This window comes from Lipomyces japonicus, assembly GCF_038497905.1.
Source record: "Lipomyces japonicus strain CBS 7319 unplaced genomic scaffold V1514scaffold_2, whole genome shotgun sequence".
In the NCBI taxonomy this organism is placed as follows: domain Eukaryota; kingdom Fungi; phylum Ascomycota; class Lipomycetes; order Lipomycetales; family Lipomycetaceae; genus Lipomyces; species Lipomyces japonicus.
Genome location: NW_027117814.1, coordinates 107,540 through 133,079, shown reverse-complemented (window position 1 = coordinate 133,079; position 25,540 = coordinate 107,540). Strand labels below are relative to the sequence as shown.

Here is a 25,540-nt window from a genome sequence, read left to right as displayed (position 1 = left end):
TGTGGTCCGTGAAGTCGATTGTTGTTATCGGAGTGAGATCAGAGCACCAGCATAAAACGAGAAAGGTTCGAGCGTCACATTACCCTACAATGATCACAATGCGAGGAATTTGCCATCGAATTCAACTCACATCAGTTTTTGCCTGTTGACCATAAATTTTGGTACATAGTTTTATTGAACGTTTAAGATTATGTGGATGGCTCTTGTGTATAAAGGCGCAATGCTTGCAAGGCGCAGCACGTGTACAGCGCGTGTCTTGTTGATTGGCCTTGCTCAGTTCGTTTTCTGTGGCGCAAAGCTTGTCACAAGCCACATATGATATGATAATTTGGCTCGTTCCAGAGCTCGAAAGCAAGCTAATGAGCAGTCAAATGCATCGCTCACTGGCAGCACTGCCTTAACATTCCCGTCTTAACGGCCTTATTTAAAATATACAAGGGGGGTTTCATTGATTTTGTGTTCTAGCTTATTATTTTCTACTAGAGTCTGAGCCTCTGAACGTGATGAAGTTTGGACAGCAATTGAAGGACTCGCTTATACGGTCAGTTTTGATGATTGGACGACCTTTTATTCTTCATTTGCTAATCTATCTTGTCTAGCGACTATTACTATTACTATATTGACTACGAAGGTTTAAAAGATCTTCTAAACTCGGGTGGTCGTGATGAAATATGGACAGAGGAATCCGAAGAGTCGTTCGTAAGAGCTCTCGAGGATGAGCTCGAGAAAGTTTACGATTTCCAAAAATTGAGAACTTATTCCATTAACCAGAGAGTCAAAGAAATGGATGACAAAGTTTCTGATGCCATCAGATCTATTGAGACTGCCAACCCCCTCTCTGAGCAGGCTTTTGAAGATCTTGAGCTGGATCTCGAAGAGATTTTATCTGATGTCCACGACCTTGCCAAATTTACTCAGCTCAATTACACTGGTTTTCAAAAAATTATTAAAAAGCACGACAAGGTTACCAAATGGATTCTCAAGCCCATTTTTGCTGCTCGCCTCAATGCGAAGCCATTTTTTAAAGATGACTACGATCTTCTTGTTGTCCGTTTGTCCAAACTGTACGATCTTGTTAGAACACGGGGCAATCCCGTGAAAGGTGACAGTGCAGCTGGTGGGTCGCAACAGAATTTTGTGCGTCAGACTACCAAATACTGGGTTCATCCTGACAATATTACTGAGCTTAAACTTCTCATCTTGAAGCATTTACCGGTACTTGTTTTCAATGCCAGCAAGGAATTTGAAAAAGAAGATTCGGCCATTTCTTCTATTTATTATGACAATCCACAACTTGACTTGTACAAAGGTCGATTAGAAAAAAGTGAAGGCGCGGAGGCTATCCGTTTGCGTTGGTATGGTGGAATGAGCAGTGACGTTATTTTTGTTGAACGTAAAACTCATCGTGAGGATTGGACCGGTGAAAAATCTGTGAAAGCTCGATTTTCTTTAAAAGAAAAGAATGTCAATTCCTTTCTGCATGGTGAATTTACCGTTGATCAGGTTTTCAAAAAAATGAGAGAAGATGGAAAAAAATCTATTAAAGAAATTGAGGATCTTGAACAACTTGCCCGAGAGGTCCAATATACAGTGATAACGAAAAAGCTTCAACCAGTTGTTCGCTCATTTTATAATAGAACTGCGTTTCAACTTCCTGGGGATGCTCGAGTTCGTATTTCCCTTGACACAGAGCTCACAATGGTCCGCGAAGATAATTTTGACGGCAAAAGGCGCGCTGGGAACAACTGGCGGCGCATGGATATTGGCGTTGATTATCCATTTTCACAACTTGCGGACGAGGAGGCTGAACGATTCCCTTATGCTATCCTTGAAGTTAAACTTCAAACCCAGATGGGTCAAGAGCCACCACAGTGGGTCCGAGATCTTGTATCTAGTCATCTTGTTGAGGCAGTTCCTAAATTTTCAAAATTTATCCACGGTGTCGCGACAGTGATTCCAGATAGAGTTAAGTTAATCCCGTTTTGGATGCCTCAGATGCACGTCGATATTCGGAAACCAATCACTCATCAATTTGGAATTGAACGACCAAACCAATTAGGCTCGTCCGCCCCAAATTCAGATGATATTGTTTCGTCAGCCTCAGGAGATTTAGATGAAGAAGATGTTATTGATTCTTTAGGCTTACGTGATAATGAGTATATAACTGATGTCGATGAAGAAGAGGCTGAAAATATTCCGCTTTTGGGCATAAGGCGAAATGGCCGGGCTCCAAGGGAAAGTTACATTCAACGCTCTGTTAACGAGACAGTTGCTACCTTTCGGCATTGGGCCGAGTCATTCTTTCTGGAACCTGATATTCCCAGATCAAGCGCTACGACATACAATGAACAAGTTTTCAAGGCACCGCCTGGCAAACTTATTCACGTTCCCGTTCGTATTGAGCCTAAAGTGTATTTTGCTAACGAACGCACGTTTTTATCTTGGCTGGAAATTTCTATATTTTTATCTGCTATAGCGGGAAGCTTGAAAAGTTTTGGTGATTATCGTGCAGTTGCGGCGTCAATTGGGTTCATAATCACGGCCATTGTTATGGTGATTTATTCCTTGGGATTGTACCTTTGGCGAGTTAGAGCCATTCGAAATAGACTGGCAATTAGGTATGACGACAGAATTGGAACGTCAGTTGTATGTTTTGCATTTATAAGCTCTGTATTCGTAAATTATTTGATACAAGTAGTTTGAATGCATAAAAGAAAGAATACATTGAAAGGAAATGTTATGGCTCGTTTTATGACTTGACAGATATGAAGTCAGAATTAGAATTCCCATTGCGCGTCTTGCCTATATAAGAGCTTCATTCAATATATTAATTCTTCTGGGTTCATGCGAGGATTCATTAGAAATATTGTATGTGCATATTAGCACGCGCTTTCCATTTATAGAAGTAATTTGGCCATTATTTGTAGCAGTTCTATTTTAGCAGCCATTTTTTTGCATTACTATTTTTTCTATCGAGTTAGCATGGAATATCACAATAAGCTTGGCCGCATATTTCAGGCGTTAATGTCCTCATTGCGAAGGTCTACTAATTAGCGACTGACAAATGTCTATGTAAAAATATGTTTATTTGATATTCTAGCTCGACAAAAATCTTTTCGTAATATTGTATGCGTCATACTTCCCTCTTAATCCATCTAACTTTTCAAATAGCTTGACGTTTCGTCTGGCCTCATATTCTCCCTCCTGGCGAACATGCACATCGTTATTTGAAAACACTACGTTTTGAACAGAAGTGTCTGATAAGAAATCCCATGGCGGCAACCCATTGGCGTACCTGATCCAACCACTTTGATATTTGTCAACAAAGTCATCGTATTTGGAGTCAAATTTGAACCAGTTAAAGAAATAAAGAACATCGACTCCGTGATGTGAATCAAGAGATTCGTTAAAAGGATTAGGCTGATCAAAAAGGTAGTGATAAGTAGGGATTCCAGCTTTGCGAAGTGACGCAACAAGATGATGTACTGGTTGACCATATGAAAGATCATCATAGAGATCAAGAGAATGTTCAAAATTTGATTCTGAGTCAGTAGGCTCAATGTCATATAACTTGACCAAGGATGATCCAACCTCCGGAACAGTAGAAATCTTTTCATATAGTTTATCGTTTGAAGTCAATCTGATTCTAGGTGCAAACGAAAAAACTTCCCGACGACAGTTTCCGACTGCCACAGATTCAACTTGAGCCAATGGAAGTCTATCAATAAATGGTCCCTCGCCTAACCATCCGCCATCATTAACAGGTCCGTACATGCCACCAATTAAAGGAACTGCCTTAATAAGTTCTTCAGCTGGTACCGTTTTTAGTTCTTCGTCAGTAGTGACACCAAGGATATTCTTCGCTTTTTCGACAAGAGCTTTAGCGTCGTTTAGTGGTAGCGGAGAGCGAGACTCAATAACTGTGCTCAAACAGGCTATTCTTCTAAATAGTCCTTCGGATGTTTGGCTAATTGAATGATAGTGGGTAGCCAAGCTTCCGGCAGATTCGCCAATCAAGGTGATATTTTCTGGATCGCCACCAAAATCGGCAATGTGTTTCTTAACCCATTCAATGCCAGCTAGTTGATCGTACATGGCATGGTTCGCTCGACCATTAACATATAAAAACCCGAAAAGAGAAAGTCTGTAACTAATGTTTACAAAAATTACTGGCTGATCCTGTTTAATAGATCGCTCGACCAATGCAGTCGCGTCAAAGACTTTGGACGAAGCGCTTCCATTAATGTTTCCTCCAGGAAAAATCCAAAGCAAAACAGGCAATGGTTTACGAACGGAAGTCGGGCGCAAAATATTAAGGTTCAAGCACTCAAACTCATCCTGTTTAGGCTGTGGGGGAGGCAATTGGTCTGCGGGGATCACGCCGTTCAATGGCACTATTGGCTGAGGTGGAATAGGACTATAATTTATGTCATGTCAGCCCAAGTAATCATGTCTATATGTCAATTTTGTATTACCCATATTCAGTTGCATCGATATCCAAGTCATAATTGTCAATTCGAGTTGGGTAATCATATCTTTCCTTAATTGAAGCAAATTTCAACCCGCGAAACTGAGTTAGCTCCGGAGTGGTGTTAATACCGGTAATTGACACGTTCCCGAGGGACAAAGCCCTGATAGTTGTCGTAGTGAACTGGGCCATGATAGATATGCCTAATAACAAATATCTTGATATTCAGGTTGAATTCATATACTTTATAAATGAACCGCTTCAATCAAAGTTGTTTTATAGCAATACCTCTACTATAATTAGGCGCTCGCAATTGGTGACGCGCAAGACGTGATAAAAAATTGAAATTCGGATTCGCGGCAAGGTTTTCCAAAATTTGATAAGAAAATCCTAGGCGAACAAGCAAGTCATCAAGCCAACATTTTTTTTACATACGGAAAAAATTTTTACGTGACAGTCATCAATTAATATGTTCTATACCGGAAAATAAATTTTCTTTCTGCTCTGTCGAACAATTCGTTTTTTTCAATTGCATATCATAATCAGCTAGATTTCAGTCAACCCCTGAATAAACCCTATTTGGGGATTTTTTTTAACATTGTAAATTTCAAAATCTGTCAGCCAACCTAGGGGAAGTATGTGTCGGGGTGTATAGACTTTACATAAATAAACAATGAAACTTTTATGTTGGGAGTAAGGGGTCGGAATCAGCTTAGGTTTGCGCTCTTCGCCGTTGTAATGTTGCCCATTAGGAACATTGCAAGTGCCACGACGACAAACAAGGTTGATAAGCTCCTTTTTGTCTTTTCGATCAGACTCTTGAGAGATTACCTTTTTTGCAGCTGTATTTCTTCTCTTTATTCACATGTATCTCAGCATGGTCTTCAGTAACAAAAACCGGTGTATTCGGAAACCTCTAGTAACGTCTCTCTGGCCCGGCCGATGCTGTCGAAAATAATGAAAATCGCATCAACCAATATGACTGCGCAATCGCAGCATCTGACGTACAATAACAAGAGGGACACAGGTTGCTCAAGCTTGTTAAGTCACGTCTAAAGCTTTTGTGCAATATAATGATTTTATCAGTATTGGGTAAATTCATTCTTATAAATGAAAATTTATTATTTAAACTTTTTAGGCGATCTTATGCCATTAAAGCTTCAGATTCCACTCGATGTGTGGGAAGAAAGCCTTTCCGTAGCGAGCTAACAGGCAAATCAAACTGATAAGGATGTCCAATAACCTCTTATAAAGCATCGATGCAGCAACTGGAAATTTTTGGAAGCTAGAAGACCCGACAATCGCCAACGTTCGTCTTCTCAACTTGAATGATCTCGTGAACGTTGTCCAGCTTAAATAGCTTTTTTTTCCATTCATCTACTTTACTACAGTTGAGCTTTTTTTAGGAGCTCTAGGACCGACCCGTATTGACATTTTAAATTAATTATGCTATTAATGTTTTTGTATCCTACATTACATTATGTTCATTTAACTACGGTCGGTTCTTTTTCCAGATAATGAACTACTCTTTTGCGCTTTGGATGCCACGCTCAACCATGAGGAGCAACATTATCATCATTCTTTTTTATTTTTTTTTTGTGGTATGACAATTTCGGTCACCATAATAATGGAATAATCAGGAGCGAGCTGAACTTCTGACATGACTTCTGGTTGGGTTTTGCTTTTAACAAAGTTACAGCAATATTACTGCTTGCTAAATGATCCTCTTCGATCTTTTTTCAAAACCAAAATCTCAAAATATTGCCCTTCCTCCACTCTTTCTTAATAGAATTATATTGCATAGCTATAGTTGAGCTCGATAGCCGAGTTCCTCATTTAAATTCTCTAAAGAAAGATTATTAATGCATTCATGCTTCTAGTACTTTACTTCTTGAATTGGGCATATTATGAAGATTTCGATACCTATAAGCGCTTCTGTTTCTTTAGAATTCAAGTAAAAATGATTGATTCAATCAACAAGCGGTCACTTATTAATTGAGCTTTCTTGCATAAGCAATGTCAACATTTGAACATTAACTCTGAGAATTTTTTTTGAACTTCCATTAACGCGGGCCCTTCATTTCAAATCAGGTTTAACGTTCTTCAAAATTAAAATATTTACTTACGATCTGCTAAATAACTTAATCTTAGTATCACAGAATTAATCTGCAACTTATATATTCATTCTATAAAAAAATTACGGTTTCTAAGAATTTCAGAAAATAATCTAGAAATGAGGAACATGTAGAGACGTAAGAACCATCGTCACTACGCTAAACAAGCCTTCTCCAAGAACTAATCCACTCGCACTAATGACCAGCGTGACGGTCTCAGCTTTGAAGTATCCGTCTTTGCGACTCAAGTACCAGGCAGCCAAGCCCCCAACGAACCTTGCGAGGGTAAATGACGGTGAATTATATATGCCCACGCCAACAGCCACTCCCGATGGCAACCAAACAGTCCATTTTCGGTTAGGATAAAGTGCTTTGACAACCGAAATCGCGCCAAAAATGAAAGCAAAAAAAAAAGCAAAATACTGTGCATTTGGCGGAAGTCCAGCTCCAGTAACCAATCGAGAACAATCAATCCACACGACAGCAGTTGGAATGCGGAACACGGTTCCAGGGATTTCATATACTGCATTGTAAAGCTTGTAAACAAATGTAGAAAGAAAAACAGAATACACTGTTCCGATTAACTGTGCGTAAAACTGAGCCTTTGGAGACGCACCAAGAATATGACCAGTTTTGAGATCTTGCATTAAATCGCCTGCTTGTTGAGCACCGGCCTCTGCAACACCGCCAGCAATTAAATTGATCAAAACCGCGGCAGGATTACTACGAGGAATGATAAGTGCAAACAAAAGCTGAGAAATTTTGCCAATTCCGCTCACGGGATTTAAATCAGTTTCTCCAAGAGCTCTGACACCAAGAACTGATAAAACAAGTGCAATAATAATAGCAGCTATTATAGCATATAATGGAACAAGCTTGCCAAAAACAATCTTTATAGCGACAATGCAAAGCAACGTGGAAATTGTAAAGCCAGTTATTGTTATTTTTTTAGAAACAAGATGTTCTTCTGGTGCGTCATATTCTTCTTCTTCTTCTTCAGTCTCTTCTTCTTCATGTTGTTCTGCATCAACTTGAGAGCTAAGTGAACCAGAATTTGACCTATATGAAGCGCCGTCATGAGAAGGACCATTTGGAACGCTTGAATAATCCGTCTTTTTCTTTTGTAATGAATTATATAAGCTCTTACCAACGATCACTGAAAATGAAATAACACTGTCAACTACCATGATCGCCAAGCTGACCCAAAGAATCCATCCCTGACCACCTGTTTTCCAGTCATCGATCGGACCGGTTGCCCATCCCGCTTTAGTGGCCATTGGAGCTAAAATTCCCCACCCAAGCACTGCTCCAACTAGCATAGAGCTAACCGTAGGTAAGCCCATGATAATTCCCTGGCCAACATATGCAGGTGAAGGCTGGAAGGTCCATAACCAATTATTAGCAAGGCGAGTTCCAAAAAGAGGAAGGTTTCGTAAAAATGGCGCAAAATACGCAGCCACCGTGTAAATTGCAGAAACATTAAATGATACAAGAAGATTGTGAATATTTCTAGAATATGCACCTAGATACTGTTTTGGCGATCCGTCTTCAATTTCTTGTTCTTCTGATGCTGGAAGACTAGAACTTGACTCTGGAAGCTCGTGTTCATCATGCACTACCTTGTCTGGTGATTTTTCATGAAGGACACTAATCATAGTTGCAGTGGCACTGCCAGACGGAAATTTCAGTTTCTCTTTGACGATAACTTGCTTGCGCAACGGAACTGCGAAAAATACGCCAAAAAATGCAATTCCTGCACTCCAAACAAGAATTTGCAAAGAAGATAACACAACAGGACCGCCTTCTTCAGGAAGTAAAAATTTTTCCAATGCAGGAATAATACCGACCAGGCCAAAACCCAAGGGACCGGTTCCAACTGCAACCGCCAAGCTGAACTTAGAGTTAGCAACTACACAATTAAGAAAACTAGACTTATCTAACCTTTGGACGAATACGTTTTCTACATCAGTAAATGGATATTGCAAATATTGTTGTAGTGACCGAAATGTCGCATATGCAATCAAAGCAGAGGGTAAGCTCATCATTGAAATCCACCCCGTCTGCAAGCCAAATTGAAAATTTGAGAAAAGAACAATAGATCTAGATTAAATTAGGATTATTGCAAAAATTATATGGATGTACATTGACGACTTACCCAATAGCCAATCCCACTACAACTGACCGTAGAGTACACTGTCGCTGGTTCATCTTCTCTATTCTTCCATCTATTGCGTCATGAACTGAAGAACGTTCGTATAAGCTAGAGGAATTGCTTGGTATTGTTGCCATGTTGTCGAATAATCTGTTTTTCTACAGTGTTAAAGGTGGTTTTTATTGACTGCTCGTCTCAACACTGCAACGACCTGATAACGGCCCTGAACACTTGCAAAAAACGAAGTTTCAAGAACAAATTCTTAAATGGCAAATCTAACCCTTCTTTTCAAGTATTGAACAAGAAAGAGTTTATTTGCTATCCCAAGGCAAAAAAATTGCAATTTAAATTTTGACGATAAGCATAATTACTTCGAGCGGATAAGAGCTTTGCAAATATGTAAAGTATAATAGTTAGTTGACGGAGCTAACGTTAATTTATCACTTATAACTTAGTTAGTTACCACTTAATATGGATGACAAATCTTTTAGTTACCCTGCTGAATTGTAGTGAAATTAGACGCGTTGTTGCTCGACGCGTTTTTTTAGTAATTTTCGATCTCATCAACGCTTCCAATAGTTAGTTACATCGTTGTTACGATTTATCATTACAATGGCAACCGAAGAAGAGCAACAACAAGCGTAAGTGTTTACGCAGGTATTGTATGAATTGGGGTAATTAATAATATTTTTTTTTTAGTGGGCAACGAGCATTTCAAGAGCTGGCTGATCTGGAAGGCGATTTCGAAACCGCTGAACTTGAGATTTGTACGTTTATGATTTATTTGATTGTGAATTTACTGACCAAGTTAGTGAAATATTCTACAGAGAAGTTGAAGCCATTATATGAAAAAAGAAGGGATGTTGCTGCGAATATTCCCCGATTTTGGGCAATTGTGGTCGATCAAGCCGGTGACGAATTTGACCAATATGTCACCCCTCGAGACGGAGCGGTAAGTCAGATCAGTTTTCTTTTCTTTTCTATTTTTTTTAGCAATTTTACTTTTGAAAGGAATGAATAGCTAAATAAAAGGTATGTAAAATAGCTTTTGGAACATATCTCTGAATTGGATGTAATCCGAGATATCGAAGATCCAAGATCGTTCACTTTGGTTTTTAAGTTTTTCGATAATGATTTTTTGGAAAATAATTTGATTTCCAAAAAGTTTACATATATTGATACCAAGAAAGAAGAGACTGAGGAAGAGAGCGATGATATAATTGACGAAGCCAAGATTAAGTACAAGTCAACAAAGTCAGAAATCAAGTGGAAAAAGGGTAAAGATTTGACCAAAACCAAAAAGGGCGAGCCTTTTAGTTTTTTCACATTCTTTGATTGGGAAAATAGTGATGACGAATCCAAGACCGACATCTTTGACAAGGCATATGAAGTTGCTATTCTGTTATCTGATGAGGTTTTTCCTAACGCGTCAAAACTTTTTAGTAAGTTGAACTGTCACTGTGTTTTCTGTTTATGTTTCTATAGGCTAATATGTAAAATAGCGGATGCTATTGAGGAAGAAGATGACGAGGAAGAAGACGACGAAATTGATCTCGAAGACGATGAAGATGAAGATGAGGAAGAAGACGAGGAAGAGGAAGAGGAAGAGGAAGAAGCTCGTCCCAAAAAGAAACAGAAAAAATAGATTTTCTTAAAATTTTTGGACTGAGTTCTACTTTGTGCAGTATTAAATTTTTTTTTTTGGTAATTTATATAAATAAATGGAAACCTTCAAAATGACGATGAATTGAATGCAAAAATTAACCCTCAACGCTGCTTTTTTCTAAAGTCACTTCCCAGAAATTGATAACCCCATCGTCACCGCCTGTGATGATGACTTCATCATGATCAGATTGTGAATCGGTAGATTTTGTTAATTCTTGACCATGCGTTGTCGTGCTCTTCCATTTCTTGCACCAAACTGCCGTGTTGATTTCAAAAACACTATGCGCATCTTCCTCTACGGCAATTATTTCCCACTCGCCCGCTGCAACTTCCTGATATACTACTAACAACCCATCTGCTCCGGCAGAGACAATTCTCCCACTTCTCTCACTCCAGCTTACAGAATATATTGGACCTGTGTGTTTTTGTGGCAATGTGGCTTCAAGATTCCAATTTTCCGAAACAGGCTCCGACCGGAACGTGGTGGGAATATCTCGGCTCGTGATAGAACCAGTAATGGATACTCTGCTCCATACTCTAACAGTTTCATCTGCCGATCCAGATACTATTTTCAATTAGTTCAAGTCTAAACTCTAAAATTGCAATTATAACTTACCTATCCTAGCATCTCCTTCAGATGTCCTTTTGTCAAAGTCAATACTCCAGACAGTCGATTTATGGCCCACTAACTCTCCAGAACACACCCAATCGTCGTCATCTTCTCTCCAAAGTCTAATTGTATCGTCATAAGAAGCCGAAGCTAGTAGATCTTCTTTAGGATGCCACGCAACATGTTTTACATCCTGCGTATGATCCTGAAGCACTGCAAGACATTCGAATTCTTCGCTGTCTTCATCTGTTTCCCATATCCACACGCTCTTATCTCTTGAGCACGATGCCAAAAAATTCCCTCCATGTGACCAATTCACACACTTGACTTCATTTTCATGACCCTCTAAAGAGGCCACAAACTCCCATTCTTCCAAGCCGACGTCAGACCCGTCGTTTTCACCAGCGTAACCGACATCATGAGTAAACCTGTCCCCGTCTCTTATCCAAATTCCAACAGTGCCGTCAAAACTTGCGGTCGCCAAAACAGCTTCAGTAGAGTTCCCACTCTTTGGCTTCCAGGACACAGACCTGACACTACGTTTGTGATTGCCATCAAGTTGTGCGATTGGAAAGTACGTGTTGAGTGAGAACACTTGAGCTGATTTGTCTGAAGAAGCCGAGGCCAGTAATGGCAATGTAGGATGCGGAGCAAGACTCCATATTCGGTCAGTATGAGCTGGAATAGAATGAACTTGCTTTAGAGGCATATTTAAGGCCCTTTTACTGTAATTGCTCGTCTATCGAACAATTTTTCTGTATGTGGTTCTCTAATGAATAACTTAAGTTCAAATAATTATCTCGGTCTTGCTGATGTAATCTTATAGTGCTACAATGTGATCCGCCATCATGATAGATGACAACTTGTGGCTAGCGGCAATCGGCGGTGTGCCTTTTTGATATCGTCACCGGTTGCAATATTTCTTTGTCATACAAGTTTTGTCAAACGATTCTTGTCGTTATTAATTTGTATTTTTTTTTGAGGTTTTATAATGCGTGATTACAGAGGGGTAAGAATTCTACTAACTTGTCGCTTATTGCACTTGCTTATCATCTCTCACAGTCAACAGTCGAGGATCTTGATCTGCCTCCAGCGTTTTCAATAACTCCTGAAACGAACATCGAACATGCACTAGAACAGTCATATGAGCGGTCATACTCGTACTTGCCAGTTGTATCTTCGAAAAACAGATCCCTGTTAGGGTATCTGTCAGCTGAACAGTTGCAGAAGCTTTTCTCATCCAGAGATGCGCCGGTGCCTAAGAAACCCCATGCAGATGTGGGGTCAGTTAAAGCATACATGCACAGTTTTTCAAAGAAAAATGCTTTTAAGATAATCACACCTGACACGCCGCTGGAAGAACTGGAAGCTTTCTTTGCTAATGGGCATGATTTTGCTGTCGTAACGGATGACAGCCGCAGGTTTGTGCTTGGTATTGCGACTCTTGGAGATTTGGACAATTTTATAAAACGTCGTCCTTCGATTACGGAAGATGCAAAATGACCGTCGATCTTTATTATTTTGTGCTAATGAAGGCACTGCGGTTATTCGTTTTGGCAATCTTTAATATACGTCACGGCATTGGGAGTTCTGGAGCATATATCTTGATTTTTTCCAATTATAATATTCATTTTAAATTTTAAGATCACATTTTTTTTAAAGTACTAAACAAAAACAAAAACTAAATTATTTTGTTACTTGTGATTTTCGGTAGAATTTTCGTCTTTGGACGCCTTATTGATTTTGGAGACTGACTTAACCAGCTCTTGAAACACAAAAGTAGCGTTTCCCTTCTTTGTGCCAAATGATCTTCTTCGACCACCCAACGCGGGGATCTGAAGCGTTTCCGCATCTGAAGTAGTAGGGTGAGTGAACGACCCATTGTTGGTCGGAGAGTCATCATCGTCCTCATCGAGTCCGAGAGCTTTAATTTTATTCGCCAGTTTTACAGCTTCGATAGCTTGTAAAAGCTTTGACCTGGCGTTGAAATTCTGTTTAAGCGTAGGCAACAGGTCTGCAGTCTTGGCAGTTTCTCCAGTTAGCCATTTATGTGCCAGTAACTGCTTTGCTGTCAACCGCTTGTTCGGATCGATCTCTAGCATTGCCAACACAAATTCTTTTGCCTCACTGGACACGTCTTTCCAATATTTATGGTGAAATATAACCCCATTTTCTCGAACTTCAATTAAAAAATCATTAATATTCTCCGATCTGAAGGGCGTATATCCACAAAGGAGTGTATAAGTTATTGCTCCCAAGCTCCATATATCGCATGGCTTTCCGTGCCCGGTTCCTAATAAAACTTCAGGTGCCGCGTAACCAAATGATCCGGCCATTGACGTCAATATCTCGTTCTCTTCAAGCATTTTAGCAATACCAAAGTCGGCAAGAACTAAGGACGAGTCTTTAGCCGGCGTCAGATATAAAAGATTCTCCGGTTTTAAATCTGCACATAAATTAAAAAAAAAAAAAAAAAAAAAATCGGTACGCTTACCTCTGTGAACAATGTTAAGGTCGTGTAGATAATCTACAGCTTGCAATATTTCCCTGACGGTTTCGACTGCGTCTTTTTCGGTGTACTATATTATATTAGAAGAGTTAATTAATTAAATATGAGAATGATACCTTTCCACGCTCGCAAATTCTGTCAAACAGCTCTCCTCCGGTTGCGCTATAACAATAAGCATATTTAATCTATACAAATGCGATACGTTTCAATCTTACAGTTGAGTGACAATGTAAAATTTTTCCTATAAGACTTAGCTACTAACTATGCTTAGAAATAAAAATTTCTGCAGATTATCTCACTCTTGATTCGAACCAATCTCTAAAACCAACAATATGAGGATGATTCAGGCTTCTTAGTAGATTGAGTTCATCATAAACCATGGATTCATGGCCTTTAACATTCTTCTTTAGAATGATCTTAACTGCAACCTGCTCTCCATTTTCAATTGTAGTAGCAGTCTTTACAATGCCATACGTTCCTGCTCCCTACTAAACTTAGCAATAATAATCATAAAAATGTGGATAGCAGAAACCAAAAAAAATAAAATAAAATTTCATACAAGGACTCGGCCGAATCGATACTTTGATTTCCGTTCGTAAGACTCCGGCTGGTTAGATAGCTTGCCATAAATAGAGTGCAATGATGAAGAAACCGCAGCCTGTGCCATTGTTTCCTGAACCAAACTAGCAATTGTCAAAAATAATGTAAAGAATTGAGTGTGACATGCTGACAAGCAAATGCTCAATTTATGCTGGCTATGGTGATTGATTCTTGGATTCACATGATTTCATACGCAATGCAACTCAGCCTCAGTGCCCCGGGCATACAATAAATAGAGCTAATCTGGGGATAATAACACGCGCACTGCGAACGAAACGACAGAAGCTGAAATTAAGTTAGCCTGGTTGAACTTAATTTGGTCGCTCTAAATAGTTTACCGGCGGTCAAATCTCTTCCAATAAATAATGAAAACAAAAGCAATAGTTTAAAGAGGCATTCCAATTAACATCATTACATATATTATATACCCAAATAAAAATACAGAGTTTATTTAAAAGATAAACCTATTTCATCATGGCGCGTTGAGCAATAAACTAGAAAACAACCTGTCAATAAAACACAAAAAAAGAAAAATTAAAGTCATCCAATTTTTTTAATATCAATTACCTCGCGATATTTTGCCAGATAAATTTTAAGAGTCTCTGAATAATTTTCAAATCCAAGTGATGTCATGGCAAATAAAATGTCTTCGCCGTTGACGGTTTTCCTCTTTTCTGCGGAGCATTTCTCAGATGCTTTTTAATCGTTAGACAAACAAGCATGATTTATAGGGTAAAAAAAGCGCCATACCTTCGCTGGTAATGAATGATATAAACTCACTCACACATTCCTGCATGCATTCCTTAGCTTCCTTTGATATTTTTGCATTCTCAGGTAGCGCCATCTTCATGATCCGTGCAACTAGTAAAGACGTAAATATATAAATATAAATGTAAATATAAATTCTAATTAATACTACCATTTGCTATTGGCAGCCACTTGTCTTGTTCCTTGACTTCATAATCACCGCTAAATCCTCCACCGTTTTCTTCTCCCTCCAATTCCATCGTACGTTCTCCGCCATTGTTATGATCTGCGTCCAGCATATCCAAAATATTAGCTATTCCATCTGTATCATGCTCTTCTTGAGGCGAATCTTTTGGAGAGAGCGCCATCTTGTAACCCTAGTATTGTGCGCAACTCCTAGCTGGCTTCTCGAGACGTCGTTATCCAAGCTCTGATAATAAATTTGACAATTTTATCTGATTATATCTTATATTCACAATATAAATAGTTGGTAACAAATTGATTATCCAAAAACACTCGATACGATTATTTAATTACGTCGTGATGTATGACTCCCAAGTTCAAGTATATCCTCCAGCCAGGCAGGGTAAAAACGTAGAACTCAATCACCCCTAACTATTGATACCATACAACTAGATGACGTTTTTATAAGCATTTTAATATAAATTGTATTATATTATGGGTTTTTCAGAATAATGCTGGTAACTAACTGATACACAAAAAGTATAGATAGTTCCATTTACTGTAATAATTAAAGGCAGACCTTTTGTTAAGCTATACTTTACCTTTCTAACGCTAAACGATTTATCCCGTCGAGGTCAATTATTATTTATCCATTATCCGTAAATGTGGCATTTTGCTCAATTGACAATACATTTTGATGCATGCCAGATTTTTTAAAAAAACGCCAAATTCAAAACCTGGAGGCGACGCCGACCAATTGCGGTAATTTAGTTCTCTTTCAATTCCCCACAAAAAAGTACAACCAATTTTCTTTTTTTTTTTTGCGCGTCGTCCATGTCGTGTTGCAACAACTCTCAATTCATTTTCTCTTGTAATTACTAATTTTATAATGGTTATTACGGAAAGCATGAATTCACCGGATGAGTTGGTGTAATAGTGCACTTCGAATTTAAAGTGACCTGAAGACTGTGTAACCTTAATTTCAACGTTGTTTCAGGCGTTACCCAAACAACTTTATAACTGAACTTTCTCAGTGTGGAATTCACACATCCAAGTCACATCCAAGTCATGTCATTACAGAAAAGAATTCTTCATGAATACATATTTTTTGATATCGAATTAGGCTATACGGTTGTATTTAACAAAGTACTATACAAATTCCAATGACGCAAAATCTGAGCTCACATTTGATTATACAGTGATCATGGGTTAATTGCCCATTTCAAATAAACTTTGAACATCGAGCTTCAAATGATACAACTTCCCCAGGCTCTTTAACCCCGCAAACGTTTAGCTCATTTATTAAAGATGGAGAAAATTTGATTTAGCCGATCCCACTCATTTCTTCAATATGTTAAATGATAAATAGGGGTTGATTTCATGAACAGAACATGATTCAAGCTCGATACAATTTATTTCACTAGTAAACATGCGGTTTACATTTTTTGCATCTATCGCTGCTTGTGTCAGTGTGGTGGCTGCGTACGCTACATTTGACAATGTTGCCGTGTTTACGCCTCCAAGCAACTATTTAATCCCTCGGGTTTTGTATTCTCGGGCAGTCGAACTTCCATCTGGTGATTTACTTGCCACATGGGAAAACTATTCGCCCGAGCCACCTTTGGTTTATTTTCCCATTTTCAAATCGTCTGATCACGGAGCTACTTGGAAACATATTTCGAACGTTACTGATCAGGTAAACGGTTGGGGTCTCAGGTATCAGCCTGATTTGTTTGTGCTTCCGCGCAAGATTGGCAAGTTCCCAAAGGGAACGATTTTGGTGGCCGGCAATTCAATTCCTACCAACTTGGCCAAGACTCAAATTGATGTATATGCGTCTACAGATAATGGACTCACATGGAAATTTGTGTCTCACGTTGCAGCCGGTGGAGAGGCAGTTCCAGATAATGGCCTCACGCCAGTCTGGGAACCTTTTTTTCTTTTGAAGGGAAAAAAGCTTATTATTTACTACTCTGACCAGCGTGATCCTGCTCATGGCCAAAAATTGGATCATCAATTAACCCATGACCTTGTTCATTGGCAAAGTCCAGTTGATGATGTTTCATATTATGAGTATACTGCCAGGCCTGGGATGCCCACGGTTGCTCTTCTGCCTAACGGCAAATATATTTACGCGTATGAATATGGCGGTGCTCCTGTTTCCACATCATATACGTTTCCAGTTTTTTACAAAATTTCCAAGGATCCTACCAAGTTTAACAAGACTGAAGGAGTTCAATTAATTTCCAAAGACGGTGCAAAACCTACGTCGTCACCAGTCTTGACATGGTCACCCACTGGTGGCAAAAACGGCACGATCATTGTTTCGGCAAATTCTCATAACGATGTTTTCATCAATCAGGCATTGGGGGACCCGACCGCGTGGGTTAGAGTTCCGACTAATGCGAATCGTGCTTATACTCGAGGCCTGACCGTTTTTAAGAAGGAACCTGAAAATCTTCTTATTATTGGTGCCGGTGTTTTGAACGGGGCTTCTAATTTTGTTAGTGCTACGGTTATTAATATCACGGAGTCTATTGCAGCCGCTCTAGCATAGCTACGATTGATACGTACAATTTACCTTGGCACTTATGCATGGAGTTTGCAAAGTTATTACATGCTGTCAAGAAATTGTGATGCATCCTATATATAATTAAAGTAAATAGTATTAACTCTAAAAAAAATAGCCAAAATAACTGAAAAATAATTCATGCCCACGAGAATGCATGCTCAAAATAGTCAACAACACCAACACCTTTATCTACGTTCTCGACTGCTGCCTTTCTGCAGTTATCAGCCAGGTCTGCCGGACCACATGACACTAAAGCAACCGATCCGCTCGCATTACGAACAGTTTCAGTAACAACAGAATTCAAATTAGGTCTTTGGTTGAAAATAATTGGAATGTTGGCGTTGGATTTTTCCGTGAGCGAATCCGAACGAGATTGAATTCCTTCCGAATTTGAATCATTGATATTCTTCTCTTCAATAATTCTACTGTTTTCGCCAGTAACATATATATGAATTTCAAACACGCCATCTTGTGAGATTTCATCTAGTTGTTCTTTAACCCATTTTAAGGCCGCCTGCTCGCGGACCATCCAATGAAGAATAACATGTTGCTGCGTGTTCCTGCGCTTTAAGTCAAGAGCATATGACATTATCGCCGTAATTCCTATTCCTCCAGCAATTAAAAGCACGGTTTCGTATTTTTGTATTTGGAACGAATTGCCGTACGGACCTTCGATCCAAACACGAACCGAGTCCACCGAGTTTTCTTTTGCTGAAACTGACTTGTGAACTTTGTGAGTCAGACCTGCATGCTTCTTGGCCACAAAAATGTAATTCCCGTCCTTGTTTTCAACAATCGAAAATGGATGTGACTCCCAAAAATTGTGTCGAAGTACATAAAGGAAAGCATACTGGCCAGGCTTGGCTTTCCAGCCGTGCGAGGGCTTCGCGGCGATAACCGTGGCATCACCATGCGCTGTTAATGTGGCTTTAGTAAACGGACCGGCACTAATAATTCGCACTATTCTAACTAATCGGTCAAAAGCCCAGACAGCAATTGCTGCGTAGATGTATTGCGCATAACCATTAGGGTTGACGTGATGATAAATCACGGCGGTAAATACCACGACAAGAACAATATGAAGAGCCAAGAAAACTTCATACCATTTGTGACGGAAATAGTAAAATGACTGCAATATGATAGCTGAGGCAATTACTATTCCCACTGTGCCAAGCATATCATCACGGTCGCCATAAACCTTGGTTTTGAAATAAGCCCAATTTCCTACACCATTGAAACTGCCTAGGTGACCGTAAACGTAAGTGTACGTCCCGCCATGAACGCAAGCATTCATAAACAAAATCTGATATTGTTAACATTATTTTTTCTTTCAATCCAGATGCTTTTACATGTTTGTGTAACATACCCTGCTCACTGCTTTGTGGAAAACGTTAAAAGTTTCAAAAGACCATCCGGTATAGAACTGAATAATATTATTTCTTCCTCCGTAAACAAATGCGATCGGCCAAAGACCAATGGTAAGTACTGAAGCCCTATCGCCAATATATCTGGAAAGCTCGTTTGCGCTGCTATAATATACAGTTTCAGGACCTTTAACATATGGCACGTCCGCAAAAAGAAACACAATATCAAGAATAAAAAAAGAGGCAATCACAACTGTTTGCCATCTCAATCCGAGCGTTAATAATGAAGCCTTGCCTAAGTTCACAGATTCAACGTGCTTATTGCCAAACGTTGCTGGAAGAAATAAATATTTTCTAAGCTTGGTGACCAACGCGTTAGGGCGACCATTCTTGCTTGAGAAAATTCTGAGATAGACTAATCTAATGAACGCAAGAACATGAAGAAGACCCCAAAATGCATTCAAAATATTTCTAAATTATATAAGTCACATGGCTAATCAATATTTCGTCAAATAACTTACACGTAATTCTCGGCACTTTTTAATACATGCGTTTTATCTTGTCTTGACAAATAGTTATTTCTCCAAACTGTAGTATTAAACTTGACTGGTTTCGTGACCACCGTCTTTTTGGTGATACTATCACCGTCAACGTGATCTTCCTCTCCCAGGGAAAGGTAAGTCTTGTAAGATTCAGCCAACGGTGTCTTGGCCTTTGTACAACTCTTGTTAAACCCCTTCCACGCGACTTTAGTATCATCCTCGTCGCATAGACTAACAGCCATAGCGTATGTCTCAATATAGATGTCATTTGCACAAAGGCAAGCGTAGTCAGTTACCACACATTTAGACTCAGTCTTGTACCCTGAAAACGCCGAAGCCATCACTTTGGTGCATGCGTTTGGGTATTTGCGTGCCTGGACCAAGGTGAAGGCTGCACTGCTTAGCGCAAGGCCAAGTAATGTAGAGAACTTCATCTTACGTTAATTGGCAAAAAGAGTTTTACTTCAATTGATAAAACAAAAGTCTTCGGTCTTATGTTTTTTTGGTCGAAGCGACAACGAGCCATCTTTATATATACGTCCGCAGTAGAGGTCTCGAAGGCCGGTTTCATTAAAGTTTATATACATCTTTCCATGTGTACCACAAAATTTAAGGCAAACTGTAAACTAAAAAAATTAGTCCTTAATTTGGTATATACTGATCATTGCATGCAGTTGGGTACCAGTTAGTTTTCCGACCGAGATCAAATTTACCATATATTAAATAAGGTTTTCATATACAATAAAAAATCAGGTACCACTCCTGTAGAAGCTTCGTACCTATATTAGCTCATTTCGCAAAGAACAGGCAAGTGTTATAAGCACAAATATGTATATATTGGATATAACTAGAAATATATTTTGCACGACATGCTAACCAAAAAGTAGCCGGCTAATTCTGCGCCAATACCTTTCAAGCTATGTATAGGCTCTAGACTTTAGAGTTAAAAAGTATACTGTTAATCAATCCATATTAAAACTTTTATACATGTAGTCATATTTTTGAATGTACGACATTTAAGATTATCTTTTAAGATTGGGATGGGATTATTCTTGAGATTATCAAAAGATAAAGATAATCTCAGATCTAAAATTGACGCAGGACTTGCTGGATACTTACTTGTGCACGTTACTTTCACATTTTAACCAAAAAGTGTTGGTTTAGGGTATCTTAAAGAATTTGGTTAAAAGACATCGCCAAGAATTGCTTGTCTTTATTAATTATTTAATATGTTTATAATTAAATATGTTTGTAAATAATATGAATTAAAAGCTGTATATAAATGTTTTATTTTCATATTTTTTTTGGCGAGCATATGCATGATGATTTTTTTTGTTTTGCTACAATACCGATGGGCAGTGAGTGGGTTAACTATAAAACCTCGTTTTTAACAAAATGTTTTTTTGAAAACTTTATTTTATACGCTATTTTTCAAAAAAAAAATGTAAAAAAATGTATGCAATGTAAATAAAACAAAAAAAATTAAGCCCAGGAAAACGCATCTTCAAAATAGTCTACTTTTCCAACTCCCTTGTCCACGTTTTCGGTAGCGGCAGCTCTACATGTGTCTGCAAGTGATCCAGGACCACATGAAACGATAGCAACTGAACCGTTTGCACTGAAAACCGTATCAGCTATCAAAAGTTGAACGTTTGGCCGTTCGTTAAAATGAATGGAATAATTTCTGCCAGACTTTTCGTTATTAATTGAAGCAGACGATGATGCCGACGTGGAAGATTCAGAAAAATCATTGTTCTTCTCAATAATTTCGTTATTTTCGCCGGTAACATAAATATGGAATTCAATGAAACTTCCAGACGTAACTTCTTCTAACTGTTCTTTGACCCACTTGATTGCACTTTGTTCGCGAACCATCCAGTAGACTATAACGTGTTGCTGTGCATCTCTTCTCTTCAAATCAATTACGTATGACATTATAGCAGTGATTCCAATACCTCCTGCAACGAGCAGGACGGTTTCGTATCTATGAAGTGGATACGAATCTCCGTAAGGCCCCTCAATCCAAACACTCACAGTATCAACCTTATTTTCAAGTTTGTCTACTGAACTATGGATTTTGTGGGTTAAACCTGCATGCTTCTTTGCAACAAAAACGTAATTTCCTTTCTTAGTTTCAACAATTGAGAATGGGTGAGATTCCCAAAAGTTGTGTCGAAGCAGGTAGAGAAAAGCATATTGCCCAGGTTTGGCTTTCCAACCATGTAATGTTTTCGCAGTGATCTGAACTGCGTCCCCATGAGCAACAATCTGAGCTTTAGCAAATGGGCCAGCAATTATAACCCGCAGTATTCTAATTAATCTGTCAAACGCCCAAACAGCAACAGCGGCGTAAACATACTGAACATAACCATGTTCCTTAACGTGATGCCACGTGGTAGCGGTAAACACAATAACCAGGACTTGATGTAACAGCAAGAAAGTCTCGTACCAGTTGTGACGGATAACATAAAACGAGAAAAGAATGATTGCAGCTGCAATGACGGCAGCTACAATACCAAGGCGATTTTCGAGGTTGTAATAAAGTTCTTCTTTCAAGTATTCCCAATAGGTAGATCCTTTGTATTCGCCAAGATGGCCATATGCATAGGTATATGTCCATCCGTGCACAAACGCATTGATAACCATAACCTAAATATTTTTTAACACACGATATTTTAATGCAAAGTTTTAAACATACTCGAGCAATTGCCTTGTGAAACACGTTAAACGTTTCAAATGACCAGCCGGTGTAATACATCATGATATTATTACGGCCCGCAAATAAATAAACAAAAGGAACTAGTCCAATTGACATGATGGATGCTTTGTCACCAATAAATCGTGCGTGCTCAATAGCGTCAGTATAATATATGGTCTGATTTGGGATGATTTTGATATCGACGAACAAAAAAATTATGTTGAGACAAAAAAAAATAGTAATAACAATGGTTTGCCATCGAAGTGCCAAGGTCATTAAGGAAAACCTGCCAATCTTAAGAGCATAGATATGACGACCGCCAAAGGTTGCTGGCAGAGTAAGTACTTTTCGGACATATGTGACGAAAGCATTACGGCCAACCTTTTTAGTTGGTAATAAACGAAGCGCAACAAGTCTAATAAAAGCAAAAAGAGTAAGAAGGCCCCAGTAAGCGTTAAGAATGTTCCTAATAAATGAGTAATTCAACATTGAGCAGCCAATCAAAGATTAAAAAAAAAAAAAAATTGACTTACACATAAGTTTCAGCCGTTCGCAGAACATGTGTCTTGGACACGCGAGTTAGGTAATTTTGATGAAGACCAACAATATTTAATTTGACTGCTTTATCAACAACAGTTTTTTTTGAAATTTTGTCCGCTGTGGCATCTAAGTGATCGGCCTCCCCTAAGGCTAGGTACTCAGCCAAAGTGGAGTTTAATGCAAACCCTGAACTTTTGCATTTTTTGGAATAGGCTTTCCAGGCAAAAGATCGATCGGGTTCATCACATGCTTGAATTGTCATTGCATACGTCTCAGCATATATTGGATTTGGACAAAGACAACCATAATCTGAAGCATCTGTGCATGCCGGCTTTGTTTTGAAGCTGGTAAAAGCTACCGACATTGCTTTTGTGCACGCATTATTATAAGTTCTTGCTTCTGCGGAACCGATTATGGTGGTGACACATGCAAGTGTAAATAAAAGCGACACCTTCATACTATTGCAGCAGCGTTAAAAAATCTTTGGAAAAAAAAAGAACCATATTTTTGGAGGATATGGCTGAGTTGATATATTTATAGGATATCTGGATATTAAACAGGTTAAGAAATAGCTTAAACTTCAAGAGCTCCAAAGAAATGCACTGTCTGCGTCTAGAGCTTCAATTACCGGGGACTCAAAATAAAAAATAAAACAAATCAAAAAGGCAATTCTACAACCTTGGCTGATTTTTACACAAACCTGCCAAGTTTTGCATCTTGGCGATTCTCGCGACCATTTCAAGTTCACGACACCGTAAATGTATGCGCGCAAGTGTTTGGAGATTGTGGTGAGCAGAAATGAGAAAGAGCTAAAAAACGCATTTTGAGCAAAAATGCGAATTGGTTTCTTGTTTTTTGAAGCCAACACTACAAACTACTATATATACTTTCAAAGTCCAGAACCATTGGTAAAGTTGGTAAAAAGCAAAAATAAAAAAAAAAAAATTTGAAATACACAAGGAAAGTTTAACAGGGAATGCGGCGTATGTACCTCATGCGGTACCTCTTCATCTGATACCGCCAAAGTTATCTTGATGGATAAGATTTGATTTTATTATGCCTAGCCCTCAAATTTCATAAAAAATTTGCAGTGCGGTTGACACAACAAATGTCGAAAGTATTAATAATGATAACATGCCGGGTTAAGGAAAAATTGTAGTCAGTTCAGCACAGATTCCAAATTTTTTATTTATCAAGAGAGTGGCATTTTGCTCGCAAATCGCATCTTGTGAAAACAATCATATATAACGATCGTTTGTGGCAGGCATATCAAATCAGATGGGATACGAGTTATCTGATTGGCAGTATAAAATGGCATTCATTTTTTGAGCAATCGCCGTTAGCTCCAAAATACAAACTTTACTTACATAGCAAGCGCGATTCTACCATTGCGCGGGAATGTGGTGTGTGTGGTATGGGTATGGTACATATATAGTGGATGCCAATTGGTTTGCATCAATGCGATTAAGTAACAATTTGCACCTTTTTTTACAGCTTTTATATAGCATATTAGTAGTTGTAGTCCGCCTATCTCTGAATTCCATGTCTAAATAATAAGAGTTTGTCTTTGTAATGTAAAGACCCTTTGTCAATCAATATTCAAGGGCTTGGTAATTCTTGAAACCTATTGCCGTGAAAAATTTAATTTTGCCAAGATATTAATTACCCGCACCAACATCAGATGTCTAGACTTAGTCTATGCGTCTGCCGGCATCATATTATGTATATGTAATATATATAGGAATGGCAAACTAAGCGTATATTAGATGTGAAAGATTTGTGTAGGCTTATAATTTTCATACGCAGTTCATGCATGCATGCGAAAAAATTATTCAAATGCTACAGGTGGTTAATTTCAGCGACCAAGTCATTATCAATCCTTGTGTCTCTTTAATGGTTATGGCGGTCATGACCAGATCTGATAAAACCAAGTGAAATCAAAATATTAAGTTTTTCTTTTTTGGTTCAGCGGACATTCCGCTCCAGTTCGTTTCGCTTGTTCAATGTGCATCACCAACGTGGTAATCAACTTTAATCTACCACCATTTAGTTCAAACTGCAATACCGGCACGGCACTTTCCCTTTTTTTTTTTTCATTTTCTCGTCTCAAAACTTGTCCCATCTATATATATATGTAGTGGACAATTTGAACCTGTTACTCACAAGCTTTCCGCAATTGTTTCAATCCGCAGCGCTTGGGCCATTCAGAGCAGAAATGTTGGGTACCGTACTCTATATATATTGGTCTAGACCAAATTTACATTGAGGAGCCAATTGCGCGTATTTTTCTTTTTTCGTAAGATTTCAAAAAGTAATCAGATAATCTTGAAATCGGTATGTGCTTCGTGAATGAAAACTTGAGTCTCTTCTTAGTTAACTATACCTTGCCATTTGTATAAAATGACTACCCAAATATCTGGCGATAAAGACTGTCGATAATCGTTTGTCTTTCTCTACCTTGAATAAGGTTGACGTAAATACCAATCTGATTGCCGCTCGTGCAGCCTCTCCGTTCAACATGTTTTGGCGTTGACGAATAACAATGCCTGGTTTGTTAAAATTTTCAAAACAAAATTTTGAGTTATAAAAACTTAGTACATATATGCATATTTGACGATTATTTTAATATCCTAATTGGATGGTTATGCGCCGGCAAGTTTGAAGTGAGATGTCGCCGATATGTAAATTATAGAAATTTCGGTAAAACTAACACATGCTACATAGGTGCCTCTTAATTTTGGGCAGGAGTCATGTTTAGTGCTTTTGACTTCTTCGG

General features: G+C 38.6%; 11 protein-coding genes across 11 annotated transcripts; 4 read left to right on the top strand and 7 right to left on the bottom strand.

Annotated features, from left to right (window-relative positions):
• The first annotated feature begins 166 nt into the window (after positions 1-166).
• Positions 167-2,900, top strand: V1514DRAFT_63366 (VTC domain-containing protein). The gene is made up of 2 exons (XM_066930082.1): positions 167-541; positions 600-2,900. Exons 1-2 carry the CDS (start codon positions 504-506, stop codon positions 2,701-2,703), a joined length of 2,142 nt encoding a protein of 713 aa, XP_066785858.1. The 5' UTR covers positions 167-503; the 3' UTR covers positions 2,704-2,900.
• Positions 2,901-3,071: 171 nt separating this feature from the next.
• On the bottom strand, positions 3,072-5,130 carry V1514DRAFT_323911 (Alpha/Beta hydrolase protein). The gene is made up of 2 exons (XM_066926331.1): positions 4,476-5,130; positions 3,072-4,417 (listed from the first exon to the last, which is right to left on the bottom strand). Exons 1-2 carry the CDS (start codon positions 4,658-4,660, stop codon positions 3,097-3,099), a joined length of 1,506 nt encoding a protein of 501 aa, XP_066785857.1. The 5' UTR covers positions 4,661-5,130; the 3' UTR covers positions 3,072-3,096.
• A 1,114-nt stretch (positions 5,131-6,244) lies between these two features.
• On the bottom strand, positions 6,245-8,961 carry V1514DRAFT_63375 (OPT oligopeptide transporter protein-domain-containing protein). Its single transcript, XM_066930083.1, has 4 exons — positions 8,738-8,961; positions 8,524-8,682; positions 6,595-8,472; positions 6,245-6,543 (listed from the first exon to the last, which is right to left on the bottom strand). Exons 1-3 carry the CDS (start codon positions 8,869-8,871, stop codon positions 6,696-6,698), a joined length of 2,070 nt encoding a protein of 689 aa, XP_066785856.1. The 5' UTR covers positions 8,872-8,961; the 3' UTR covers positions 6,245-6,543; positions 6,595-6,695.
• A 253-nt stretch (positions 8,962-9,214) lies between these two features.
• V1514DRAFT_349753 (uncharacterized protein) lies at positions 9,215-10,474 on the top strand. The gene is made up of 5 exons (XM_066929385.1): positions 9,215-9,375; positions 9,434-9,501; positions 9,547-9,686; positions 9,780-10,176; positions 10,237-10,474. Exons 1-5 carry the CDS (start codon positions 9,347-9,349, stop codon positions 10,377-10,379), a joined length of 777 nt encoding a protein of 258 aa, XP_066785855.1. The 5' UTR covers positions 9,215-9,346; the 3' UTR covers positions 10,380-10,474.
• A 20-nt stretch (positions 10,475-10,494) lies between these two features.
• V1514DRAFT_274787 (WD40-repeat-containing domain protein) lies at positions 10,495-11,718 on the bottom strand (the record flags this gene model as incomplete). The annotated part of the gene is made up of 2 exons (XM_066924867.1): positions 10,495-10,964; positions 11,016-11,718. 2 exons carry the CDS (start codon positions 11,716-11,718, stop codon positions 10,495-10,497), a joined length of 1,173 nt encoding a protein of 390 aa, XP_066785854.1.
• Positions 11,719-11,857: 139 nt separating this feature from the next.
• On the top strand, positions 11,858-12,512 carry V1514DRAFT_345745 (uncharacterized protein; the record flags this gene model as incomplete). The annotated part of the gene is made up of 3 exons (XM_066929240.1): positions 11,858-11,884; positions 12,072-12,292; positions 12,317-12,512. 3 exons carry the CDS (start codon positions 11,858-11,860, stop codon positions 12,510-12,512), a joined length of 444 nt encoding a protein of 147 aa, XP_066785853.1.
• A 101-nt stretch (positions 12,513-12,613) lies between these two features.
• On the bottom strand, positions 12,614-14,455 carry V1514DRAFT_323900 (kinase-like domain-containing protein). Its single transcript, XM_066926330.1, has 6 exons — positions 14,078-14,455; positions 13,818-14,003; positions 13,734-13,759; positions 13,635-13,680; positions 13,504-13,588; positions 12,614-13,455 (listed from the first exon to the last, which is right to left on the bottom strand). Exons 1-6 carry the CDS (start codon positions 14,183-14,185, stop codon positions 12,704-12,706), a joined length of 1,203 nt encoding a protein of 400 aa, XP_066785852.1. The 5' UTR covers positions 14,186-14,455; the 3' UTR covers positions 12,614-12,703.
• On the bottom strand, positions 14,456-15,401 carry V1514DRAFT_323899 (histone-fold-containing protein). The gene is made up of 4 exons (XM_066926329.1): positions 15,038-15,401; positions 14,869-14,979; positions 14,686-14,813; positions 14,456-14,612 (listed from the first exon to the last, which is right to left on the bottom strand). The coding sequence occupies exons 1-4, from the start codon at positions 15,231-15,233 to the stop codon at positions 14,583-14,585; spliced, it is 465 nt and encodes a 154-aa protein (XP_066785851.1). The 5' UTR covers positions 15,234-15,401; the 3' UTR covers positions 14,456-14,582.
• Positions 15,402-16,191: 790 nt separating this feature from the next.
• On the top strand, positions 16,192-17,681 carry V1514DRAFT_63242 (uncharacterized protein). The gene is made up of 2 exons (XM_066930081.1): positions 16,192-16,194; positions 16,248-17,681. Exon 2 carries the CDS (start codon positions 16,478-16,480, stop codon positions 17,603-17,605), a length of 1,128 nt encoding a protein of 375 aa, XP_066785850.1. The 5' UTR covers positions 16,192-16,194; positions 16,248-16,477; the 3' UTR covers positions 17,606-17,681.
• Positions 17,682-17,756: 75 nt separating this feature from the next.
• On the bottom strand, positions 17,757-19,867 carry V1514DRAFT_317426 (ferric reductase NAD binding domain-containing protein; the record flags this gene model as incomplete). Its single annotated transcript, XM_066925841.1, has 3 exons — positions 17,757-18,923; positions 18,987-19,455; positions 19,506-19,867. The coding sequence occupies 3 exons, from the start codon at positions 19,865-19,867 to the stop codon at positions 17,757-17,759; spliced, it is 1,998 nt and encodes a 665-aa protein (XP_066785849.1).
• Positions 19,868-21,008: 1,141 nt separating this feature from the next.
• Positions 21,009-23,128, bottom strand: V1514DRAFT_274699 (ferric reductase NAD binding domain-containing protein; the record flags this gene model as incomplete). The annotated part of the gene is made up of 3 exons (XM_066924864.1): positions 21,009-22,175; positions 22,225-22,690; positions 22,758-23,128. The coding sequence occupies 3 exons, from the start codon at positions 23,126-23,128 to the stop codon at positions 21,009-21,011; spliced, it is 2,004 nt and encodes a 667-aa protein (XP_066785848.1).
• Between the last annotated feature and the right edge of the window lie 2,412 nt (positions 23,129-25,540).

Coding starts and splice junctions, on each gene's coding strand:
- V1514DRAFT_63366 (XM_066930082.1), top strand. CDS start 504: ATGAAGTTTGGACAGCAATTGAAGGACTCGCTTATACG. Junction 542..599: donor TTGAAGGACTCGCTTATACG/GTCAGTTTTGAT, acceptor TATCTTGTCTAG/CGACTATTACTATTACTATA.
- V1514DRAFT_323911 (XM_066926331.1), bottom strand. CDS start 4,660: ATGGCCCAGTTCACTACGACAACTATCAGGGCTTTGTCCCTCGGGAAC. Junction 4,418..4,475: donor ATCGATGCAACTGAATATGG/GTAATACAAAAT, acceptor CATAAATTATAG/TCCTATTCCACCTCAGCCAA.
- V1514DRAFT_63375 (XM_066930083.1), bottom strand. CDS start 8,871: ATGGCAACAATACCAAGCAATTCCTCTAGCTTATACGAACGTTCTTCA. Junction 8,683..8,737: donor GTAGTGGGATTGGCTATTGG/GTAAGTCGTCAA, acceptor AATTTAATCTAG/ATCTATTGTTCTTTTCTCAA. Junction 8,473..8,523: donor GAAAACGTATTCGTCCAAAG/GTTAGATAAGTC, acceptor CTCTAAGTTCAG/CTTGGCGGTTGCAGTTGGAA.
- V1514DRAFT_349753 (XM_066929385.1), top strand. CDS start 9,347: ATGGCAACCGAAGAAGAGCAACAACAAGC. Junction 9,502..9,546: donor AACCGCTGAACTTGAGATTT/GTACGTTTATGA, acceptor TGACCAAGTTAG/TGAAATATTCTACAGAGAAG. Junction 9,687..9,779: donor TCACCCCTCGAGACGGAGCG/GTAAGTCAGATC, acceptor TATGTAAAATAG/CTTTTGGAACATATCTCTGA.
- V1514DRAFT_323900 (XM_066926330.1), bottom strand. CDS start 14,185: ATGGCACAGGCTGCGGTTTCTTCATCATTGCACTCTATTTATGGCAAG. Junction 13,760..13,817: donor GAGATTGGTTCGAATCAAGA/GTGAGATAATCT, acceptor TAAGTCTTATAG/GAAAAATTTTACATTGTCAC. Junction 13,589..13,634: donor GAATTTGCGAGCGTGGAAAG/GTATCATTCTCA, acceptor AATATAATATAG/TACACCGAAAAAGACGCAGT.
- V1514DRAFT_323899 (XM_066926329.1), bottom strand. CDS start 15,233: ATGGCGCTCTCTCCAAAAGATTCGCCTCAAGAAGAGCATGATACAGAT. Junction 14,980..15,037: donor GTGGCTGCCAATAGCAAATG/GTAGTATTAATT, acceptor CGTCTTTACTAG/TTGCACGGATCATGAAGATG. Junction 14,814..14,868: donor ATCATTCATTACCAGCGAAG/GTATGGCGCTTT, acceptor ACGATTAAAAAG/CATCTGAGAAATGCTCCGCA.
- V1514DRAFT_63242 (XM_066930081.1), top strand. CDS start 16,478: ATGCGGTTTACATTTTTTGCATCTATCGCTGCTTGTGTCAGTGTGGTG.